The 25,774-nt window shown below is 44.4% G+C and overlaps 1 protein-coding gene across 2 annotated transcripts in view; it reads left to right on the top strand.

Moving 5' to 3' along the window:
- Positions 1-25,774, top strand: part of PTPRG (protein tyrosine phosphatase receptor type G) — a 494,056-nt gene that overhangs the window by 276,612 nt on the left and 191,670 nt on the right. For both annotated transcript variants that reach the window (XM_040407763.1, XM_040407764.1), the window contains exon 5: positions 4,302-4,397. In XM_040407763.1, coding sequence (XP_040263697.1) covers positions 4,302-4,397 — 96 coding nt within the window. The remainder of the gene's footprint in view (positions 1-4,301; positions 4,398-25,774) is intronic.

Raw genomic sequence — 25,774 nt, 5'->3', positions numbered from 1 at the left:
ACTAAGAGTCTCCAAACGACTTCTCCTAGAAGACTAATAAATGGGGAATAATAGGCTGGGGAGGGAGTGAAGTCATCACCCGGCGGTTTATTATAGCGCAGCGCCCGGCTGTTTGCTTGGAATGATTTAGAAGGTGCTGTTTATGTTGGAGTGTAGCAATCCGTGTTGTCTTGGAAATTCTATTAAATTTATACTTCCATTTATCCAAAATGATTTTCCAGACTTCATTTCATGGTAAATCATATGGCTGTTAGCCCCAGAACAAAGCAATTTCTGAGCTTCTATATTCTAAGCCTTAGCGGTCAGCCGGCTATTTTCATACAATAATAGATACAGAACAGGGTAATAATACTCTGTTAAACAAGCCTCGACCTCTATAATGTTCTCATATTCCATACTTCTGGAGGTCTGAACGAAGGTGACATGCTACATGTGGGCTGTTTACCAATAGGATCTGTATGGCGGCTCCAGAATGATAGATGTCTTTTTGTCGGAAAATATGTCTATACGTATGTATTTGTGTGTGTAAATATGTGTGTGTGTGTGTGTGTGTGTGTGTGTGTGTATATATATAATATATACAGTACAGACCAAAAGTTTGGACACACCTTCTCATTCAAAGAGTTTTCTTTATTTTCATGACTATGAAAATTGTAGATTCACACTGAAGGCATTAAAACTATGAATTAACACATGTGGAATTATATACATAACAAACAAGTGTGAAACAACTGAAAATGTCATATTCTAGGTTCTTCAAAGTAGCCACCTTTTGCTTTGATTACTGCTTTGCACACTCTTGGCATTCTCTTGATGAGCTTCAAGAGGTAGTCCCCTGAAATGGTTTTCACTTCACAGGTGTGCCCTGTCAGGTTTAATAAGTGGGATTTCTTGCCTTATAAATGGGGTTGGGACCATCAGTTGCGTTGAGGAGAAGTAAGGTGGATACACAGCTGATAGTCCTACTGAATAGACTGTTAGCTGCATTTTTCTTGCCATAATACAAATTCTAAGTAAAGAAAAACGAGTGGCCATCATTACTTTAAGAAATGAAGGTCAGTCAGTCAGCCGAAAAATTGGGAAAACTTTGAAAGTAAGGGCTATTTGACCATGAAGGAGAGTGATGGGGTGCTGCGCCAGATGACCTGGCCTCCACAGTCACCGGACCTAAACCCAATCGAGATGGTTTGGGGTGAGCTGGACCGCAGAGTGAAGGCAAAAGGGCCAACAAGTACTAAGCATCTCTGGGAACTCCTTCAAGACTGTTGGAAGACCATTTCAGGGGACTACCTCTTGAAGCTCATCAAGAGAATGCCAAGAGTGTGCAAAGCAGTATTTAAAGCAAAAGGTGGCTACTTTGAAGAACCTAGAATATGACATATTTTCAGTTGTTTCACATTTGTTTGTTATGTATATAATTCCACATGTGTTAATTCATAGTTTTGATGCCTTCATGAAAATAAAGAAAACTCTTTGAATGATAAGGTGTGTCCAAACTTTTGGTCTGTACTGTGTGTGTGTGTGTGTGTGTGTGTGTGTGTGTATATATATATATATATATATATATATATATATATATATATATCTCTGTGTACGTATATACTGTAATGTATGTATATTTATAGTGTCTGTATGTATAAATATGTGTATTTATAAATATAAGATTATAATCCCTTTCTTTCAGCGCTGCTTGTCCTTCAGTCTGTCCCTCCGCAGCATCGCTCTCGGCCACCCGCAGTACAGACAACGACAACACTGCTCCATACACAGCCAATGGCCAAGTGCACTTCTGTGCAGGGCAGACACAACACTAAAGCACTGCAGCCCCTTCAGTCTCGGGGTTGGTGGAGACCCACAGCGGGACCCCCACTGATCAAGGTCGCGTCAGGTCGCGTCAGGAGACCATTCACTTTGGTTCATTGCAACGCACTCAGCGCTTCTTTGGCCACCTCCTGTCTCATCCGTAAGGATCCGGCTAAACAATGAGATTTCATGCAATGAATTTCAATGGTGTCTCTAGGGGACATGCAACATATTGCAACTGCGATGCAACAGTCGCAAAAAATCCATCCAAGTCTGATTTTTCTGCAGCTGTCGCTGCGCACTCGCAGCACGTGGAATTGAAATACATCATATCGGTTTTCACACAACACATGTCGTCATGTAGCCAACAACCCTTGATGTTGCGCAACACACGTTGCCGTGTAGCCGGACCTTAACTCGGACTGCCACCCCATTCTTCATTCATGCTTTACACTGCAGCTCTGAAAAGAGGAACGTTTGTCAGTGTAATCATTTCCAGGAGCGATAATAGAAAAACAGCAACGCAAAAGGAGAAAAGCTCCATCATTGTTGTTAACGACAGATGTTAGGCACGTGGAGAGGTCCTGAAGACGTGGCCTGCTGCCTACCTGTACGATATATCACAATATATTCACGGCAGGGCTTTGTTTTTTGTATCCATTAGGAAGCAATTAATTTTGGCTCTGTATCGACTAACCTCCATCATCAGTAACCGCGGTGTCGTGTTCTGACCTTGCGTTAGAGGTCGTTTCCATCATCTAATGATGACGGGACTGGAAGGTGTTACTGGAATGAATGATTCGGTATGAAGTTGTAAATAAGAGACTTCCGCTACTGGCTGCATTAAGTAAAATGGAATCTCGGAGATGCGATCATAGATCTTCTTTTTTTTTTTTTTTCCTCCTCTGCAGAGTAAATAGTTGGCCGCACCATGCGCTCTGTCAGACACCTCATTTTTGTTAATAAATGATGTCCTCAAACTGTGACAAATTATACGCAGTTGTATATTGAACTGTAGGATTTGTACTCTCCGCTGTTTGAGACAGATAAATCAGAGCGCATTAGCCTCTTCCTATGATTCAAAGGCGTCTTGCGGGTGTATTTTATTTGCTTTATTTCGCCATCTGGCATTCGATAATGTGTTTATTAATTCATTGTGATTGGATGGGTGTGCGGTGGGCCGGACATGGTTGTCTCTAGGTTGGGCACACGTGGGGCGGATAAGGTTTGGTGGCCCCGGTAGCTGGGGACTTGTCCGTAAACAGTTCTGTAGTTGACATGGGGTTTTTCCATATTTATGACCTATCCTCAGGACAGTATTGAAGAAGATGGGTCGGCCTTATGGTTTGCACGTGGGACACGCGTCCAGGGAAGTGGTCCCACTAGTATATAGCGAAGAAGGACCGGCACTCCTCAGGACAGGTCATCAGTAGCTGAACGGTAGGGTTCGGATACCTGGCACTGCCACCAATCAGCACAGCGCCGTACATCGTATAGTGACTGTGCTCGGTATTGCAGCTCAGGCACAGTCACTTGAATGGGGCCGAGCTGCTCCTTGGCCATGAGACAGATGAATGTGACATCACATGTCCTAGGAAGAGGCTTTCCTCACTCAACAGAGCTCCGTGGTCTTCGAACAGATGATTGGTGGTGGTGCCAGGAGTTATTAGATATTGATAGGTCATCAATGTCCAGACACTGCACAACCCCTTCAAGTAGTGCGAAGAACATGGAGTATACTTATTCGGAAAGGGGTGGAGCTTCACTGTTCAAAGATTTGGGCTTTAAATGTTAGAGGACCTTAAACGGGTGCTGGGCGTGTGACTGCACAGTCTGACACCAGCAACACTGATTAGATACTGTCAGACTCTGCAGGGACTTACCCCCAACTGGTAACACCCAGATGGAGCTTTATTGCAGACTGCTGGCAATTCATTGCTAACTTCTAGCAGGAATACGAGGCATGGCACAACCTAGAGGCGTAAGGGCAGATGCTCCAGAATTGCTATTACATGAGACATGTAAGCAATTACTAAAACCAACATGTCGGGGGAGATGGGCTCATTATGACCGTGGCTGACTACAGAGAAAGCCAAGCGTGCAGTTCTACAGTGTTTCTAGATATGTAAGCCACAGAAAGAACTGCTGCTTCCATCCGGCCGGCAATTTGGGAGATGGCCCGTTCGAGAGACAGGTACAGGTCCCAGAGGTGAGACCCACCTCTATTAGGCATTTATGGCAAATGATGCAGTTCTACATGGTGCAATGTTACTGAAGGGACTGTATATGGAAGACCAGGGGTTGACCTATTGCCCTTGCGTCCACCCTGAGCGCTAGAGGGTGATACTTGTAGAACGATACATAATTGTGGATGATTGACGTCTTGTATTGCAAGCTGATGTCACCTTGGTCATTGTAAGGCCTTGGAATTTCTGTGAAATTATCAAAACGTTTCAATGTCTAAATGCAAATTTTTTTTTTATTATTATTTTTTTCAGATGCAGATTTATTCCTACAATCCTGATGACTTTGACAGTTTTGGAGCAGCGATAATGGATAAGAGGTTGATTGCAGCCATGTCTGTCTTCTTTCAGGTAAGTAAAGTCCTTTGTGTGTGTCTCCTCTGTATTCTGTCTATGGTGCAGCAGCCACAACTTACTTCCCTGCTATTTCCATGGACTCTTATATTTTTTTTAGTTTTCTGGCTCATAAAAATAGTATTGTGATGATGGACTTTCATTAAAATGCTTCTGGACACACCGTTGCAGTGCTTGCCCACAGCCACCTCTAGGTGGAGCTCCCTGCATACATTACTGCGCCTAGTTCTGAAGCAGCTGTTTAAATTCATATGCAGGGAGCTCCATCTAGTGGTGGACACAGGCAGTCCGAGTTTTAACCTTTGCTGTGAGAAAACTAGAGCTCCTACCACCAGAACGAGAATCATAGTGGTAATTAACTTTAGGTCCCATGGTAAGTTTTACTTCTATATGTTTAATTTACTACTTTTCTGTCTTATTTAAAAATACAGTGTTATATTCATTAAAGAGAAAGGCATGTCTTACTGTGGTGCTGCTCTCAGGACAGAGGACTGCCAGGTTTGCTGGGATTTTTTTCATTGCAAAGGAAAGCATCTGCCTGCCCAGGAGTGATCTTTATACTGTATGGGTTGTCCCATTATAGACACTTATCACGTATTCTCTGAACAGGTAATACATTTCCGATCACCGGACCCCCACCAATCATAGGAACAGGGGTGCATGCTGCTACAAAATCTATACGACTGATGACAATATGCTCGGCTATCTCAATTAGTCTTATAGACTTTGAATGGAGTAGCTTTGCACATGGACTGGTGCCTTTCTTTCAAACTGGGGACAGGATGCCCTAGTGGATGGGGGAGACTTCCATTGACCAGACACTTATGACCAATCCAGTGGATGGGCAATAAGTTTTTATTATGGAACAACCCCTATAAAGGGGTTTTCCAGGCGTAGAATATGGATGACTTATCCACAGGATAGGTCATTAATATCTGATCAGTGGGGGTCTGAACAGATCATTGCGGTCTCTTCCTCGGCCAGTGATGTCACATTCATCTGTCACATGTTAAGTGTCTGATCGCTAGGAAGTCTCACCACTGGGACCCCCACCAATCACAAGACACGGGGTCTACCAGTGCACAAGTCGAAAGGCAATGCTACTTTATCCAGAGTATATAAGACTGCTTGAGGTATCCGAGCACATTTTCATCAGTCGTGTATCCTTTGTGGCAGCGTGCACCCCCATTCTCAAGTGTTATGGGTAGTGTTGAGCGAACTTCTGTTTTAAGTTCGGCGTCTAAAGTGCGGCTTCCGGTTAGCGGAGAATCCCGATATGGATTCCGAATTCCGATGTGGTCCGTGGTAGCGGAATCAATAATCGGCCATTATTGATTCCGCTACCACGGACCACAACGGAATTCGGAATCCATATCGGGATTCTCCGCTAACCGGAAGCCGAACTTTAGATGCCGAACTTAAAACAGAAGTTCGCTCAACACTAGTTATGGGGAGAAGAGCTGACCACTTATGATATGGTAGAGGAAAATGTATTCACACAGAAATTTGGACTTTTTGGAAAAAAATGAAAAAGTGGACGACCTCAGAGATGATTGCTGTGCCCTCCGTTTACGCTCCTTTTTGAACAGCAATTATTTTCCGATCAATCATTGTGACCTTTTTTGAAAGTTTTATTTTTTGTTTCTTTGTGTCAAAAGCTGCCTATTTCTGTTAAAAGGTGTGAAGGTGTGCTGAGAAATAACTTGACTATAGCAATAATGCTTGTTTGTTTGCTTGAGGAACATGTTAAGTGCGAGTCCAGCTCTTGACATGTGTTCATTTTTCTTGAACTTTCTCTTGAAAAGCTGTGATCACCGGTCGGAGGTTTCTGTTCTCTGCAGCGAAACAACTTAAAGGCAGCTACTGTTCAATTATAAAAGATCTTCCTCTCTGGGTCGGCTATTACAGAGAGTGTTGCAAACCCTCCCTTCGTAATTCAATGTTCTTATGCACGTCTTAGATGCTGGGCTTTTTTCTCTGTACTTTGTTTTTTTCCCTTGACTTGAGCCCTTAACATAATAATGGAAAGGATCAGAGTTGCGAGCGTTAAGTGCTTGTAGCTCCTGGGCTTCTCTCCAAATTTTGCTGGAAACCTCGTTGTGAGGTAACAATAGCTCTCTCGGGACAAGTCACCGGGTAGAGCCTCTATACTGCGGCTGGGCTGGACTTCCATCAGCGACAGGCATTTTTCTTTAAACAATGTACCAGTTCTTGTTATTTTACGACGGACGCGACTGCTATATTTAGACGCCTGTCCCTTTTACTCTGCCGATCCTCTCGGCTGTATGCAACCGTTCACATAGATGGAAGCTAGCTACAGTGTATGCTCGGCAAAAGAAGGTTATCTCAGGGTATTATATAGCATACAAATATCATAAAGGACATAAATTAGATAAATATTAATACCCTATAAATAAACACATATGACTGAGAGTGGAGGTCCAAACGGCCATGGCCTACTTCACTGAAACTTCTTTAAAACCAAATACGAATTACTATAAGCCCAGTCATAAACTCGGGCTACCTTATAGAAACACTGCCGAGTCCATCCCGTTAAAGGATGACTTTACCACCTAACAAACGTGCCATGACCAATACATCATAACTTATGGGAGGGAGGGAGGGAGGGAGGGTGGACGCAAGAGATTCGGCTCCCACGGGCTGGTAAAGATCAAAGGCTGCCCAGTCCGCGGATGCCGAACAATTATTGACTTGATATCCCCCATCCTGCCCCCTTTAACCAATAAAACAACGGTTACCAGGGCTCGGGTAACTTTATCCTAAACCCAGGGTCACCATAGGTTGATGATTTGACCAATTAAGGCCATCACTGGGAAGACTAGCAAATCTGCCTGGTGACCCCTATACACCTCAGACCCTGCTAATAATACCATGAGGATACCTCCTCAGTGTCCGGGATCCCACATACTGGAGGGAGGGGAGGATGAGAGGAGGGGTAGAGGCTATATGAGTAGTCTCCACAGTTCATGATGGCAGTTGTCACCCTGGCTTTACTTGGGCCATGAATTGAGGGCGCGCCCTTTCTTCCCTTGGGGAACACACTTGGCCTTTTGGGCGCTCCTGCCAGGGAAGGGCCTTCATAAGGGGGATGCAGTCAAAGACTGGGCCCATTTGGTTGCAATAAAATCTCTTTTTACTGACTAGATAATAGCAGTAGTTGCTAATACAGCAGCATTAGGCACAGTTCTGGAGTCTGTTACAGGGTTGGATTTTCCCAATAGTTGTGTGTAGGCAGTAGCAATGATGGTGGTAGTAGTCTTCCTCCTTGGATATTACTGGAAACACACTTTGTAATCTTTCTAAATAACCACAGGTGTGCACTTCCATTCCTATTTACTCCTTCTGCAATTTCCAAGCTGCGGGGTGCGAAGTGCGGTGGGTGCCAGAGGCAGACCATTTCCACAAGCAGTAAAGTCTTAATACCATAAACGAGCGGTACCTTACTGTATGAATCCAATGCAAGGCATGAGGGTGTGGAGGAGTTCTCTGGATCCATGACCGTATGTGTCCACATCCGTTCTGCAATTTTGCGGGATGTATGCGGACCTTCATTTCATTTCAATGGGGCCGCAAAAGATGCGGACAGCAGAGCATGAGCTGTCCGCATACATGCGGCCACACCAATTTGCGGACTGCAAAACGCAGACGGTCATCTGAATGAGCCCTGAATGAGATTGTAAACTCGTATCCAAAGTCTCTTCACTGTGGGACAATGCCACCAGATGTGCAATACGTCACCTATAGTAGGGCAAAAGGGGGAGGGGAGAAAATACCAGCGGAGTGTCCCTTTTTAAGAAGTTTCCAGCATCAATGTATTCTGGGCACTTTTTTGCGTGGACTCCCAGATTTTCCACCTTTCATTTTTTAAGAGCTCCAGAAACAGAATATATGATATTACAGTTTTGTCCAGTTCAGTTGAATGTGGCAGAGCTACAATTCCAGGCGCAGCTTTAGGGACAAGAGCAGCTGTTTTTTAATTAAAAAAAATATATATATATATATATATTTATATTTGAAACATGGCTGCCTTCTTCCATGTGATGTGTGGTATTGCAGCTCAGCCTTGTTTACGTCAGCGGGACTGAGCTGCAAAATCGGACACAACCTACAGACTGGTATGCACAGTTTTTAGAAGAAGGCAGCCGTCTAGTCCTGTAACTTTGCAGTTTTCTGAGCCGCAAATTCATTTTTCTCTGTAAGATATTATTTGCTCCTGTGCTACGCAGAATGTTTTACGATGAGTTAAAGTCGCTGAGTTCTCGTTTTGTAGCTGGATTATTATTCTTTTAAAGGGAGAAACTTGGCGTCTGGCGGAATTCATTAGAGAAATACGAGGCATCTTAATCTTTCTTTTTGGTAAGTGTGCTTGGCGGAGAGAAGAGGCGAGAACGGGTGCGGCAAGTCATGGAGTTTTTTTTTTTCCCCCTCCATCAATACTGAGAGAGCGTTGATTTAAAAAAATAAAAAAGCCGCAAAGAGTCAATGCTGGAGCAGCCTGCACTAGGACTGACACTGGAAGAGAGCGTGTCCTCCGTGCTGCTTAAGGCCTCTTTCAGACGGGCGCTGCGGGAAAAGGTGCGGGTGCTTTGCGGGAACACCCGCGATTTTTCCGCGCGAGTGCAAAACATTGTAATGCGTTTTGCACTCGCGTGAGAAAAATCGCGCATGTTTGGTACCCAAACCCGAACTTCTTCACAGAAGTTCGGGCTTGGGATCGGTGTTCTGTAGATTGTATTATTTTCCCCTTATAACATAGTTACAAGGGAAAATAATAGCATTCTGAATACAGAATGCATAGTAAAATAGCGCTGGAGGGGTTAAATATTTTTTTTTAACTCGCCTTAGTCCACTTGATCTCGCAGCCCGGCATCTCCTTCTGTCTCCTTTGCTGAACAGGACCTATGGTGAGCATTCATTTCAGGTAAAGGACGTGTGGTGACGTCACTCCGGTCATCACATGATCCATCACCATGGTAAAAGATCATGTGATGGATCATGTGAGGACCGGAGTGACGTCACCAAAGGTCCTTTACCTGTAATGAATGCTCACCACAGGTCCTGTTCAGCAAAGGAGACAGAAGGAGATGTCGGCATCGTGATCAAGTGGACTAAGGTGAGTTAAATTATAATTTTTTTAACCCCTCCAGCGCTATTTTACTATGCATTCTGTATTCAGAATGCTATTATTTTCCCTTATAACCATGTTATAAGGGAAAATAATAATGATCGGGTCTCCATCCCGATCGTCTACTAGCAACCGTGAGTGAAAATCGCACCGCATCCGCACTTGCTTGCGGATGCTTGTGATTTTCACGCAACCCCATTCATTTCTATGGGGCCTGCGTTGCGTGAAAAACGCACAATATAGAACATGCTGCGATTTTCACGCAACGCACAAGTGATGCGTGAAAATCACCGCTCATGTGAACAGCCCCATAGAAAGGAATGGGTCGGTATTCAGTGCGGGTGCAATGCGTTCAACTCGCGCATCGCATTCGCGCGCAATACTCGCTTGTCAAAGGGGCCTAAATCTAATGCATCTGGGCAAGCGGTAGAGAAGGAGACAAGGAATGTATTAATGAAGTTCAAGATTCATCACACTTTGAAATATCTAAATTCTTCAGAGCACGTTCTGCTTAAAAGCAGCTGAAGGATCCATTCGAGTCTAATTTGTGAACGTGTTGTATGATAATGCAATGAGGAGAGAGGAGGTGAAGTGTTGGGAGGTCGACGTAGTTTGATGACAAGGAATACGTTTATCTTTAATTGATGCTAAGCTAAGTTGTCTCCAAAATGTAGTAAATTGAAGAGGAGTTAAATTGGATGGGACTGTAATGAAGCCTAGCCCCATGCAAAAACTGAAAATGTAGCTCCAGTTAAACGTGATCTCTCACTTGGGTATAGCTATAGGGGATGCAGGGTTAGAAGTTGCACCTAGACCCTGGTGCCTTAGTGAGTCCAAATGCCACGTACGAAGATACACGTATCATAAATGGTAGGCATCTACGCAGTGACCCTACGGAATGGGGGAAGGTAGGATAGGAGTGTTAGTGACATGGACAGCAGTTTTCATGGTCCTGATGGTGACTGGAACCTTCTCGCACCACAGTGGCGAAGGGGCTGTAGATAGGCAAAGTAGCTGTTTTCCCCCGGGTCACAGCCTGGTTGGAGTCTCCTGCCTGAAGGGAAGTTGGGGTGCGCTTGGTGTTGCGGTGATGGTAAAAGACAGATCAGAGAGGAAGAGCAGTTGAACCAGGTAGAAAGAGTCTTTACTGAAGTTCAAAGCTACAAACTCTACCACACATGGAGTCACCAATCTTTTTAGTTCCTGCCAATTCTGGGTAAGGCAGGGGTTGATACTGTAACAATGCCTCAGGTACCAACTCAGCCGAGGGGTGCACCATAATTATTACTTCTTGAGTAATATCTGCAGTTCCTAGCTGCGAGGTACTGCTGTGTTTGGAGTCTGCACAAGATCTCTCAAGAGTAGGAAAGGGTGGCCAGAAGCCATAAGAAACCCTAACCAAGGCTGTGAAGTCCAGAAGCCATAGACATGTTACCTTCACAGTCAAAAGCCATGCTCTCCCTATTTCAGCTGCACAATGATCTTGGGGGTTCTTATGAACTTCTCAGGGTTCAGTTTACGGACTCCTGTTGAAGTTGATGGATCATCTATAATGCTGGGGTCTCCAGAGTGAGAGGCTTTCCATCGTGGCTAATACAGGGACTCATGATGGATTTAATTTGTTACCTAAAACTGAATTTTGCAGATTACTAATTTTAAACAAGAATTATTGAATCATATAATAATGATGACCCTAAGTACGGCTGACTTTTCATAGGCTCTTGACCCATGGGCAAAAATCCAGCAAGATGCTTCTGAACCTGGTGGCTATGTGGCATTCCTGCTCCCATAGGAACCACGTGAAGGGCATCTATCAGTAGAATCGCCTATTTAAACCAGACATAAAGCCTGTTACGGCCGACTCCTGCTGATTAAAAACATACCTTTAATCTCCCGTTCCGTTGCCGAGTTTGAGAAATTTGTGTTTCTAAAAAAATACAAATTGGGGCTTGAAGGGGTTCTCTGATAATAATAACATTTTACCAAGTGTCAGCAGCCTACCCCACTGAGCTGAGGATTCATACTTACCTGCTGCTCGCTGCTCTGGTGGTCTGCATGTTCTAGACCCTCAGTGATTACATCCAACACAGCATGGTCACATGCTCCGCTGCAGCCAATGACTGGCTATAGAAGGGATGTGGCCACAAGCAGCACGTCAATGCTGAAGCCAGTCATTGGCTGCAGTGGAGCATGTGACCATGCCCATGCTGTGTTGGATGTAAACACTGCAGGAATGGAACATGAAGGACCGGAGTGGCAGGGACAGGTAAGTATAAAACCTTAGCTTAGTAAAATGTTATTATTACCACCAGAGAAACCCTGTAAATGCACTGAAAGTGGACCCTAGCCACTTGGTGCACTGAAGTTCCTCCACTGTGCTTCCCTGGATACTCCCCCTCCATCTAGACACGTGGCCCTGTCAATAAAGTGGAAGGTGAAGGGTCCAGGGAAACAGAGCAGAGGAGCTAAGGTGCACAAAGTGCCTAGGGCCTGCCGTCCGTGCAATTAATTCCTAATTTGCATAATTGCTTGTGTGCCATTGACCGGAGAATGCAGCTTTATAGTAGATCTGTGAGTCTATGGCTCTGTAATGGTTATTATTATCACTGGTAACACCACTGGGAAAATTCTCAGCAGAGAGATTTATACCTAACTATTAAATAGCGACATTAATGACAAAGGGAAATTATTTGCAACCAGAGACCTACATTTGAAGGTTTCAAACGCAATAACAAATGCTTCCTGGGAGTTATATGAAAGTAAATTTGCAAAGTAAGCTAAGATATGTGATACATTAAAATTCCCGCAGTCCATCACAGCTCTCCGATTACCTTGAAACCTTTGTGGTTTAGGAGACAGAATGATGACGAGGCATCCTGCTGCTTACAATTATCCAAAGAACAGAGCAGATTATTCTGCAATTCCTTAGATGTGGTAGATCTTAATTCATGGGTTTTCTTGACCGGTTCCCCCTTGTGTGGGGTGGATAGGGGATCATACATATTGACTTCTCCATAAAATGTGGTTACTTAATTAAAGGGGTTGTCTGGGATTGAGGACTTTGTTCCATTAGTACAAGACAGACATACATATATAACATACATCCATGTCCTACCTTTTCCACATGTTTCTGAAGCCCCGTTTTCTTATAGGAAATTCTTCGCCGGAAGTGAAGTTTTCTTAGACTCGGTGACGTACCGGGTCTCTTGCAGTAGCGCTGAAGCCTCTTCTTCCGGATGCTCAGGGAGCCCGGTGACGCCACCGGCACTCATGGGCGGGCTTTAGCGCTGCTCTAGCCAGTAAAACGGCTAGGGCAGCGCTAAAGCCCGCCCATCAGAGCCGGTGACGTCACCGAACACACTGTTGTGTTATTGTATACAAAAGAGCCCCTGCCCTGTGCGATTTGAACTGCTCCGATGCTCAAGTCAGGGGCGCTGCTGAAGCTCAGCTCTGAACCCGGACAACCCCTTTAACCGATTAACTGAATGAACAACACTGATTATTAAATTAATGATTTGAGTTGAATTTTAGCTTTGTATGTTCTGTCTTAATATATTTGGTTACTAGCCATTATTATGTACCCAATGGGTGTTTGGGAGTAATTGTGCAAAATGACCTTCAAAGTACTGGTTCCCTGTTCTCCACTTGTTCAATATATGTCCCTTTAAAGAATGAAGAAAGTTTTTGAGCTTCGTTAGGTTTTTCCATTATAATTATTCATGGTAAGATTCCTCCACACTACAACTGAATACCTGCAAGTGCTGAGCCCCACTGGTCTATGGCGACTGCCCAGTATCAAGGGACCACTCTGGATTTCCAGATTTCATCTTCTACTGTTGATGCCTGAATATCATCTTGCATTTTCCCCAAAAAATTTAAAAGTGCCTTGAGGGAGTTAGGCGGGGTCTTTTGCAGCTTGAGGAAAACTCCTGCTTAGGTAAAAATCTAACTTGATGGATGCTCACACATTCTGATAATCTCATGTACACCTTAGATCACCGACCTGACCCCATTGATTGCACTCTACTTTGCATAGGAGACACAAGTAGATCACGACAAAATGTCTTCTACTAATCTCATGGGATATCATCATACTTACCTGATCCATTTGCTCACGACAGGCCGGCTGCCGCCATCTTGCTTGAAGATCTGGCGCAAAATCTCATCTGGCCTGTCATGGCATCATCACGCCGGCCAACATGGTGACATCATGCGTCACCGCGCACAGGATTTCAGCAGAGACCTTCAAACCGGATGGCGGCGGCCGTTCCATGGCGAGCGAATGGATTTTTAGTTATTTTTAGTTTTTTTACACTTTCAGGTTAAATTAATTCGCTACCACGAAGTACGAGGAAATTCGGCTTCGCTATGAATTGAGTTTATCCTGAAATTTGGATCGAAGTCAACTAGCTCAAGTGAGACAACCCCTTTAAGGGTACCTTCACGCACTGTTGATTTTTTTATTTTTATTTTTATTGCAGAAGTTTCCATGACTGAAAATCAGTTCCTTTTATTTGAATGGGGTGGCAAGCACGTGGATTTTTTACAGGTCCCGCTCAGGTGAATGGAACTGATTTTCATTTCCGGAAATTTCAAAAATTTGCAGTGTGTGAAGTCATCCAAACCCGGTTTGTAGCAGCAGAAGTCCTCCCATAGTGTTCTGAGCGCAATGGGAGATCGGGCCAAATCAAGCCACTCCCTCCTTTAGATTAGCCCCACCCCTCGATCGGTCTAGCCAAATAGATCAGAATGAGGACATAGACCCTTGTTTAGTTGACCAGATTTCTACAAACCTGCTTGCTTCATTAACATAAGGGAAATCTCGTAGAGTGCAGGCATTTATCTCTGTTTGCCAAACTATTGAGTATTTAGGTCAAGACATTAAATGGAGTGCATGTTCCTTTAAGATGCTGAAAAGTGTTTGAAGCCGGGAGGTCTTCCTAGAACATGTTCAATGGTAGGTCTACTTAAGATTTTTATTATCGTCTCTTGCATTCTATATCTGTTGGATCCAGACACTCGCCAAATCAACGTCATTATGCAACATGTAAATTTAATAAGCGAACAGAAAGTTCAAAGACTATCATCGCGGCGTTGAAATAACCCCCAGCCGAACATTGGTGTGTTCCAATTAGTCTCAACACCACTTTCTACGTCTCCGAGACGAGAGGAACGGTTCAAATGAGCTACCTCTACAGGGAGTATGCAAAGCGCACCGAAGAACGATTTAAACCACATCCTCGTCTTAACAACCTCCAGATGGACTTCAGATGAACTTTGGTTAAGTTCAAATGGCTTTTATTGTAACTAAAGTTGTGAAAGATCTAATTCACCAAAAGAACTAATTAGGAAACATAAGAAGTTCTATTAAAAAAAAGCATCAGGGGATGAAAGTTATCGCTGCAAAGAAGAAGAAAATTATAAAGCTAGATATATACATGTAGCTATGCATATTACTACATTGCAGGTGAAGAAGCTCCCACCTGTCTGATGATTGACTGTGCCGGTCATATAGCCCGGCCCTGACAACCTGCGCCCTGCTCTGTGCACCGAAGCTCAAATTTGACTTCCTGAGCAGTGACTGCAATGGCGCCGCTTCCAAAGCCTAATTTGAGCTTCGGTGCACAGAGCAGGGCCCAGGTTGCCAGGGTTGGGCTAGATGTCCGACCCTGTCAATCAGCTATAGCAGGGTTTCTCAACTCCGGTCCTCGGGACCCACCTACCAGTCATGTTTTCAGGATTTCCTTAGTATTAAGCAGGTGTTATAATTAGTGTCCATGAATCAGGACTTACCACATGTATTCATTCTGTGGGATATTCTCAAATCCTGACCAGTAGGTGGGTCCCGAGGACCGGAGTTGAGAAACCCTGAGCTATAGGGACAGGTGAAATCCTGCTAATGGGACGAATTGATTTGTAACAATCGATTCACTCTTCCCTACTGTAGCTCCGATGCAAGTGTGAGTGCACCTAGGTTTTGGTGGAAATTGTGCTAAAATGTGGCACAGTTTGGCTCATCTAGGTTTATAGACGTCATCTGCTCCTAGCCTGGAAATGGGCGTGACTTAATGAGAAAGGTGTGTGGCTTGGAGGGAAGAAGGCATGACCTCAGATGTGATACTTGACGCCACAGTGCTGCCGTAAATTTCTGTCTCGTGCTAAGCCAACCAATAGTTGGTATAGAGTCAGAGAAAAATGTCCGTCCCTACAGCCTGAGCCCCTGTGATAAATCTGGTGTAGGTTTAGACAGCCGGGCTAAGCTTTCTCCATCTTTAGGATTAGTAAATCTGCCACAAAGTTTTTAGGGGACAGTATATCCATAATTTGTTATGCAGAGGGGTTGGATCAACCCTTTTACTTGGGTGGGTGACATGCGTGTGGTTTGATATTATTAATGTTCTTGATAGATGTTCCATATTGTTTCTTTGGCAAGTTGTTACCCAAGTATTTAAGGAGGATTATGGACCATCTTTTCTTCCAACTCTATGCAGTACTTTTACTCCTCCTTGAAATGTGTGACTAAATTGACAACTGGGTGTTACAAATTCGAAGTGTCTCTACACAGTCTGATGCTATCCAATCAGAGCCGAGAGTACAATACTAGAGGTAGTCACCTCATTTGACAAGGGGGAGTGGTAACTACCAGTGTCAATTAATTCATTTATTTCTAAGTGGAATAAGAGAGTAATGGCACAACACGAAGCAATGAGAAAAAAAATCCTCCAGAAATCTTTCCGGAGAAATACAAGTATTAGTTAAACCAGAAATGACGGGATTACTCTTTAAAGGGGTTTCTAGGATTTAAATATTGGTGACCTCTGACTCCCACTGATCAAATGTTTTAAGGGGCTGTGACACTGAAATGAGGGCTACAGCCTCTTCATTTTATACCAAGCACAGAGCTGTACATTATAGAGTAGAGTGTCTGTTCTTCGTATTGCAGCTCGGTCACATTCTCTATAATGGGACTGAGGTGCGGAAAGGACTTGTGAATGATGAACGTGACATCACAGGCTGAGGAAGAGGCTGCAGCAATCACCTGAGTGATGTGGTCTCTTCCAACAGCTGAGTTGTCAGGAGACAGACCCACACCATTCAGATATTGATGCCCAATCCTGGGAATAGGTTATCAAAATTTAAACAAGTTGTCCAGGATTACAAAAAAATGGCTGCTTTCTTCTAAAAATAGAACCGTACCTGTCCACCTGCACCTCTACCCCATTGGCTCCAATAGAGCTGAGCCACAGTACCAGACACATCCCATGGACAGGGGTGGTAGTGATTTTGGAAAAAAGGTAGGAATGTTTTTCTAATCCTGGACAAACCCCTTTGGAGTCCCAGACAACCCCTTTAAATTAGTAAGTTACGGACACGTCCTCCTGTTCTCAAACCTTTAGGTCCTGAATGTTGGAAAATGTTTGATCTTAAGAGCTTGTGGTCTTCAGAGCTTCTTCAGCACAACCCGATTGTTGGTAAAAAAAAATTCTGTGTATGACCAACTTTCGGCAGCTCTATTCTGCAGATTTGGATGTGGATGATGCAATCTTACAGGTACATGACTTAGTCTTAGGCCTCATTCACAAGATGGTCAGTGGTTCATCTGTAATGATGTCTGTGAAGGATCCATGTTTATTCCTTTTTGCCCTCCGTGTGTCATCCGTATTCCACAGACAATGCCCAGCTAAAAACAAATTTCAAAAGCATTTCCTAGCAACGATACGTGAAACATGGATGCCATTGGCCCAGCACCTGCCACTTTCCCACCACGCTCAACTGGTGAGGATGTTCTAAAAACACCTGTGCAACAATATTTTAAAAAGTTGCAAAAAAGTGGTCTTGAGACTATTTTTATGCCGAAAGAGCGGTGTAAAAATGTAAGTAAATTACCCTTTAGTCTTTCATAAGCTAGTTGTAACGTCCACGTAGATGAAGATGAATCTGCTTCACCTGCCTTAGTATTTTCCAGTTTCCCTGCTGACCGAACATAAGATCAAAGACAACCTGGTCTCAGTACAAACATTTCAGCTTGAGTGGTTTTACCCAGGGGCGGATTGGCCATTAACCGTACAGGGAAATTTCATGGTGGGCGATGCCCAGGGGGCTGCCTGGACCCTCCTCACGGCCGGCCAGTGGAAGTTTTTGGGGATGTATTTTGTGCCTCTAGCTGCAGTATTTTGTGACGGACTGTGGTATTTGGCTCTGTTGGGGTGGTACAATGTGCCACAATATGGTATTGCTGGCCACTTTTAGTATTTTGTTTCCAGGGCCACTTAAAGTTCCTATCCTGCCCCTGGTCTTATCAGTCGCTGTCTTGCTCTAGTGTCCGTTATCTGTAGGACAGTGTTCAACCAGCGTGCCAGGGAGCCGAGGTGGGAGGACAAGCAGATAAAACCCATTTCATGTCCAGACAGCCTGCCTTCCACACTTTTGAACTTGTTGAGCACATAAGGTTACGTAGAGAGAAGAAACCTCTGCCATGTTTCATAAGTAACAGTATTTTCAGTATTTTTTATAGGTTTCCATCCGCCTCTTCCAGACAGAAGGCGAGACCATGGATTGTGTTTGTGGCAAATGACACCCCTGATAATCTCGCTGAAGTCGTCATGATCACATGTTGCGTATTACATTAGTGTTCTCATGAGTGGATGGGGAATTGTGAGCCTAAGAGTCACCGTCTGCTTTTAAAATCTCATTATATCGAACAAGGACTTGCATTTACCTATTATTACACGAGGCGTTGACTTATAATGTACTTTGACACATGAGACTTGTTCTGTTCATAAGACCGAGCATTGTCGATCCCTCATGCGCAATGCAAATGCTGCTAAACCTTTGTAAAGTGCATGTCTCCTCCATTGGATTCATTTTTGGAGGTGGATAATTTATTACATTGATTACAATGAAGCAATTGCTTTTTGTTGCTTACGGGACTTGTTGACTGATGAATGCAGCTTGGGTGTGATGTGTTATGGCACTCATGATCCTGAGATGAACAGGCTTTATAGGGTTCGGAAAAATTCACTGTTTTCTTCAAAAAACAGTGCCACACCTGTTGATAGGCTGGGTGTGGTAATGCAGCTCGACCCCTTTCACTATCATAGTTCCAATAGCAGGCACAATCCATGGGCAGATGGGCTGTTTCTGATAGAAATCTGCCATGTTTTTTTTCTAATTCTGTGCACGGGAAGAGCTCCTAGAGACATTTGATGGTTGTGGGTTGGTCCCAAAACTGGTCCCAGGACTGAGTAGGTCGTCTTATACTTCTGTGAGTTGCTACTGATGTGTAAGCAGTAGGGAAGCTGCTGGATAGTTAGCAGTTATCCTCATCCAGGGAGACACCAACCCTGTGACATAAAAAGCTGCCAGAAAAGCAACAAGGGCCTCTGACTGAGGGAGAGAAGAACAGAACTTTTATAGAAGGCAGAGGAACATAAAATGAGACAGTGCATCGATAGGACAGCAGTGAAGGTAATGCATGTTTTAGGCTGTGGACTTTACTGCATGTGAATTAGGTCATTTGCTTCTGGTCCCTTTAACATTATAGAGACAGACAAGCCATCTGTTAGGACCAGGGCTGGGACAAGGCCATTTGGTGCCCAGGGCGAAGATGGCAAACTGCGCCCCCCCCCCCCCCCCCCCCCCCGTTTTTAAGAAAGAATCAATGTTGTTTCAAAACAAGAATATACTTAAAGCAATAGAACAAAGGACTGTGGGACTTTGAAAGTCACAGACACTATAAAGTTCCCCCCCATCATCATGTGCCAGTATAAAGTCCCCCCCATCATCATGTGCCAGTTTTGTAATAAGCCCCCCCAATGTGCCAGTAACACTATTGTAAAAAAAAAAACAAAAAAAAAACACTTATACTTGCCTAAGGCTCAATTCACACCTGAGCGTTTTACAGCGCGTTCCTACGCGCTGTAAAACGCTCAACAAGGAGAAACCAATGCTTCCCTATGGGAATGGTTCTCACCTGGGCGTTTTACAGCGCGTACGATCGCGCTGTAAAACGCCCGACGCTCACACAAGTACAGGAGCGTTTTTTTGGGCGCTTGTCGCGCGTTCCCGTACATAGACTTTCGGGAACGCGCGACACTGTGTGCACACTTGTCTCTGTATGCGCGCTTGTAAACGTCCGTACAATCGCGCATACAGAGCGCTCCTTTCAGAACGCTCAGGTGTGAATTGAGCCTAAGTGTCAGCGATGCGATGCAGCCTCTTCCTGTGTCCCACGCTGTAATGTAAGGCTCAGGCGGCACGATGACGTCATTGCGCCGGCCTCTGATAGGCTGCCGGCCTAGTGCCTGCAGCCAGGGGCGTACATAAAAATCACTGGGCCCCATAGCAGGAATCTAAATTGGGCCCCCATTCCCCTTTTATAGCCCCTCCCTTTGTTCCATGAACTATTCTTGCTGCTGCGTTTTATAATTTATGCCATCAGGGCCGGAATGGGATTACAAAACAGCCCTGGCACACAAAAGAGGTATAATAGATGCAGATGTATATTATATACAGCAGTGTACAGTTATGTGAGGTACGCGGTATAATAGATGCAGTGTGTACAGGTATATAGTATATTCCCTAGTGTTCTGATATGTGAGGTACAGGGTATAATAGATGCAGTGTGTACAGGTATATAGTATATTCCCTAGTGTTCTGATATGTGAGGTACAGGGTATAATAGATGCAGTGTGTACAGGTATATAGTATATACAGCAGTGTACTGATATGTGAGGTACGGGGTATAATATATGCAGTATATACAGTAGTGTAATATGTGAGGTACGAGGTATAATAGATGCAGTGTGTACAGGTATATAGTAAATACAGCAGTGTATTGACACCTCGTACCTCACATATCAGTACACTGCTGTATATACTATATATCTGTACACACTGCATCTATTATACCTCGTACCTCACATATATAGTATATACAGAAGTGTACTGATATCTGTACACACAGCATCTATTATACCTCATACCTCACATATCAGTGCACTGCGGTATATACTATATATCTGTACATATTGCATGTATAATACTGTGTAATATATGCAGTGTGCATGTATGTGTGTGTGTATATGTATGTATATATATATATATATATATATATATATATATATATATATATACATACAGAGCAGTGTATTGATGTGACACATAGAAGGTATAATACTGTAGATGCAGTGTTTATAGAAATATGTGGTCAGTTATGCATTATAGTCACTGTGAGGTACATGAGGTAGTGGTAACTGTCTGAAGTAGTATACATGAGTGAGCAATGAGTAAAAACAGGGCATGGAGGGGGGGGGGGTAAATGATGAAAAGTGGAGGACCTCCTCTTACCTCTCCATTCCAGTCTGTATGGATCAATACAGAGCTGCTTGTGAACTTTTAATACTTGCTGTTAGGGGTTGAAGGACCTGTGATGATGTCATCACAGGTCCTGGCAGATGTACCTTTGAAACCTAGGAACTACACCATTTTTGGTGCAGTTCCTTTGCTAGATTCTGCAGGACCTGTGATGTTGAAGATGATGTCATCACAGGTCCTGGCAGATGCACTGTTCTAACCTGGGAACTACACTTTTTACACTGTGCAGTTCCCTTACAGGACCTGTGATGACATCATCAAAGGTCCTTTAGCTTTAGAAAGGTAAACAGGAGTAATTAGGGGGCGGGGCCTCTCCTCCACTTCGGTGCCTGCCTGCAGCCTATCAGAGGAAAGGGAAGGGACACGCCTCTCCCTCCCCTGCACCTCCGCTGGCACAGACAGTTTACAATGGAGATGAACGCAATGGAAGCGCTCATCTCCCTGTGCCCGGCGGCGGCTGCTCACTTGGGGGGGGGGGGGGGGGGGTCATTTTAGTTGGGGGGGCACATGGGGGGGCACAGCATGATGTAGGGGGGGCCGTGGCCCCCTCTGGCCCCCCCCTGGCGACGCCACTGCTGCTGGCACTTCACCTGCGCCCCCCTCCTGTCCGCAAATGGTAGCGCCCAGGGCACCCGCTCCTTCGGCCCCTGCCTTGTACCGGCCCTGGTTAGGACGGTCCCCCACAGTTTAGCATCGCAGTGATATTGGGAGACAGAAATTGCACATCTTTAGCCAATTTGGGAAGTTGGTGTTGCATATCATTCACCCCCATATGCAACCTTTGGGAAAAGAGATCCGAGATCTGTGCCTACAATGGGTCTGCACCTTGCCATGTATTGAATAACACTGACAGCATTAGGTCAGTGTTAGACAATAAATTCCAGAACTCTAAGGGTTACATAGGATCACATAGAATTATATTGATTTATGATGCTATCAGTGCTACGTAGGTCAGGACCGAGAGATACCATTTCTCAGATACAGGGGTTAAAAAAAATCAGTCTGTTTGCAAGTTGTCTCTTTCTGTTTTCTTTGAATCCCGTCATCTGATGGCTCATATGTAGCTTTTATCTCTGATCTACTGACCTCATAAACACGAAGTTAAGCCATATTCTCAGTTTCATAAGAATTGAGCTATCATGAGTGTTTATGAGGTTAGGAGGTCAAAGATAAGAGCTACACATAAGCTGTCAGATTACTAAAACAGACATGTCAGGAGAGGAGGCAGCTCCTCTTTAACTAAACTAGGGTTGCAAGGAATTCTGCCTTATGGCACCACTGAATTGCAGAGAGCGCTAAGCGGGGGCGGGGCAGACAGCTTTGAAGATGTTTCTTGGCGGTGATTGTGCCATCTCTTCAGTCTTGATAAAACGATATACATTTGTAATTATGTTCAGAAAGCTGTCAATCCCTTTAAGAGCTATGAATGAGTTTACGTATGGAATGGGCGTTGAAGCCTACATCCAGTATATAGTAATGAGATCTTAAATAAGGAAGTGATTCATTTTCCAGAACATTATGTTTTATATGAGTTGACCGCGGAGTGCAGCTGTTAATAAAGCCCCGAGCTGAGTGATGTTCTCGACAGCTTCATTTTGGGTCTTCAGACTTGATGAGTAGAAGTAAATGCAGATGAAAGCCTGAAATCCGGGCTTCTCCTCTCAGGTTACTGGCAGGTAGTGTAGTGGCGTACCCGCTCTCTGATACAATTAGCAGTCCTTGGCTCAGTAGACCTGTCATCTCACGTTGACATTCGAGTGCGCTGTGCAGTCATCCGTAGTCTCATAGTCACCTAGTGCCTGGAGTCAAATCACATCCCCAAATCTCAGCTCACACCAAGTATATTCTCTTGGAGAATTTCTCTTCGTATCAGCCGATGTGGGACAGAATCTTCCACCAGGAAGGTTATTAAAAGGTGTTATTTAAACGCCATCTTAGCCCATTATTACCTTGTTCAGATGGCTATAATATCAACGTTTTTTTGTATCTACATTAAAGCTGCAATTCCCAGCGCAACTGGTCCCATGAGCTTTACTTACAGCATCGCAGCAGGCATATATGATCAGATCAGGGGTGAGTTTAGCATTTCTGGGGCCCCAAGCACAGTCAAGTCTGGGGTCCCAATCTGCTCTACTCCCTACTTTCAGCTTAGCCGCGCAGCCTGGGCACTTCGGCTGCTGCTCTGTATATGAGAAGGGGCCCCCTATCCCCCAAGGCTTCCGTACAGCAGAACTGGGTGCATGGGTGACATGTTTGCCTATTAGTGAAATTTTTGGTCATCAGGGGTGCCCTTGATCTCTGGAGCCCTATGGCGGTAAAGTCCACCCCTGTATATGATGCTGTGTTCAGATCAATAAATACACTCCCATTACGGCCATTTGAATTGGCCCCAAACATTCGTCAAGCTCTGAGCCTCCAATGGGCGTTACGTAATGAAAGCAAACATTCTCTGGTTTTATGGGTATGCCACCTAGGCCTATTTCTAGGGTGCTTGAAATGCAGGGGGTGCCAGTCTCACAGAGGTCTATGCTGTGGATACAGTTTGGCGCTCCATGGTGGGTTTTTATTGAAGGAGTGATTGGATAATTGGGAACTCTTAACGAGGCAGGAGAACCATGTATGAACACCACCATACTATGGTTCTCTTATGGACAGAGTTTGATATAGGGCTTCCATAGAGGTTCTGTACAGATCCGTCATAAAAAATATGGCTATGCGGATTTGTGCTGTGGATTTTCTGCAGCGGAAAATCTGCAGACTACCTGCTGGAATTCCCCATCAGCAAAATAGTCACTATTTGGGTCCATTCACACATCCGTGTGTTTTGCGGATCCACAAAACACGGACAGCGGCAATGTGCGTTCCGCATTTTGCCGGCACTAAGAGAATATGCCTATTCTTGTCCGCTATTGCGGACAAGAATTGGACATGTTCTATTTTTTTCAGGGTCGGAATTGCGGACCCGGAAGTGTGTGTACGCAATTCCGGATCGGGGACGCGATTGGGTCCGCAATTCTGTTCTGCAAAATGCGGAATGGAATTGCATATGTGTGAATGCAGCCTTTGGTGTAGATTTTATTGAGGAATTCATGGCATAAGTGCTCTCCCTCTGTATTGGGGTCCGTTTTGCGAACAAGGACAGGAATTGTTACAATAGATCCGCCCCCCCCCACCCCCCCCCACTCCCAAAAAAAACTGATGTCACACCTATATCAGCCATTTGTTTTGGCGGGCCCCAAAATTCATACGGTCGTGTAGATGAGGCCTTACAAAGAGGAAAACCTGCAACATAAACTAACATGCTGTTGATTTAAAAATGTTTTCCAGGATATTTTAACTGATGACCTATCCTCTGGATCGGTATCTGATCGTGGGGGTCCGATACATGAGACCCCGGCTCATCAGCTATTTGAGAAGGCACTGGCGCTCTCAGCTTAGTCTAGGCCACGAGACGTCCCTTTCATCGGTCACGTGGCCTAGGCGCAGCTCAGCCCCATTGAAGTAAATAGGACAGAGCTGTAATACCAAGCACAGCCACTATCAAATGGATGGCGCTGTGCTTGGTGAGCTTCCCGACAACTGCATGACGCTGCACCTTTCCCACTCCTCATTCCACTGCGGTAATTTTACGTAACATGTCCACCTCGCGTTGCTCTAACTTATTTTTTAAAAAAATAATACATCTGAAAAATTTCAATTTTCATTAAATTTTGGCAAGTATTAATTAGAATAAATGTTTTATTTTTTGTTTTTTGTTTTTTTAAGCAGGAAATTTTCAAGCCCATAGGTCTTCTGTTTCCACCAAAATAGACGACCTTGTCCATTCCATGGATTTTTGCATCAGGCCTTGGGATCCTTTAGAAATACTGCTAAGCAAATCTCTTGCCTATAGTTTCTCTTTCCGCCTCCGCAGATTATTTAAAAAAAAAAATAAATAAAAAATCTCGTATTTTCCCCTTAACCAAGATCTCCAATTAAATAGCCCATTGACAGCTGCACAAAAGTAGACGTATCCAGGGTATTACTTTCATTGCGGGAAAAGCATTTAAAACCAGTGGCCGGTTTTACAAGATGGGCTTCATTCCGATAAAATGTTACCCCCCGGTGGGTCATTTCTCTTTCTCACTGGTTGTAAGGATTGAAAGATCTTGTACACTGCTGCTTAAATAAGCAGACACCGCTGGCCGGGAAGGAATCATATTATTTTCTCAAAGGAGAGTAAGTGGTCCAGTGCACGAAGATTACTTTAAATAAAATTTCAGCTGTCCCACTTTGCTGTTCAGCAAATGACACGTTCCATCAATCATCCCATACTTTGTGGGTTTTTTCGATTTTGACGGTTATTTTTGTTCTTTTTTTTTCTCTTTTGTTAAACTTACCGTAATAGATGCATCTAGGTTTTAGAGGGGGACAATAAGAAAAAAAATTATATTTTTTCATTATACCTCGGGTCAGACCTCAGCTAACAGTCCCAATAAGATCCCCAATGTTAATAAGACCCCAATCAGACCTCAGCTCAGACCCCCAATCAGACCTTAGCTCAAACCGCAATATGAATGACCCCCAATCAGACCTCAGATAAGAGCCCCATGCCTCTCATCAGCCCCCAGTAGCCTCATAGCAGCCCCTAGTAGCTTGTGTCCATCAGCCTCATAAATATAAAATACAAAAACCCCACTTACCCCACCTGCTCCTGGACGCAGCCGCTCCTCTCCTCCAGCGCGATCTGCATCCTCCTGCTGTCAGCTGCACACAGCGTGACATCACAGAGTGCCTCACGCTGCGCAGCCGACAGCCGAGGACCAGGAAGCGGTGAGTACAAAGCCTTCACAGCTTCCCGGTCATTAGTATT

The sequence above is a fragment of the Bufo bufo genome, chromosome 9, assembly GCF_905171765.1.
Source record: "Bufo bufo chromosome 9, aBufBuf1.1, whole genome shotgun sequence".
NCBI lineage: Eukaryota > Metazoa > Chordata > Amphibia > Anura > Bufonidae > Bufo > Bufo bufo.
This window is presented reverse-complemented; position numbering and strand designations above follow the sequence as displayed.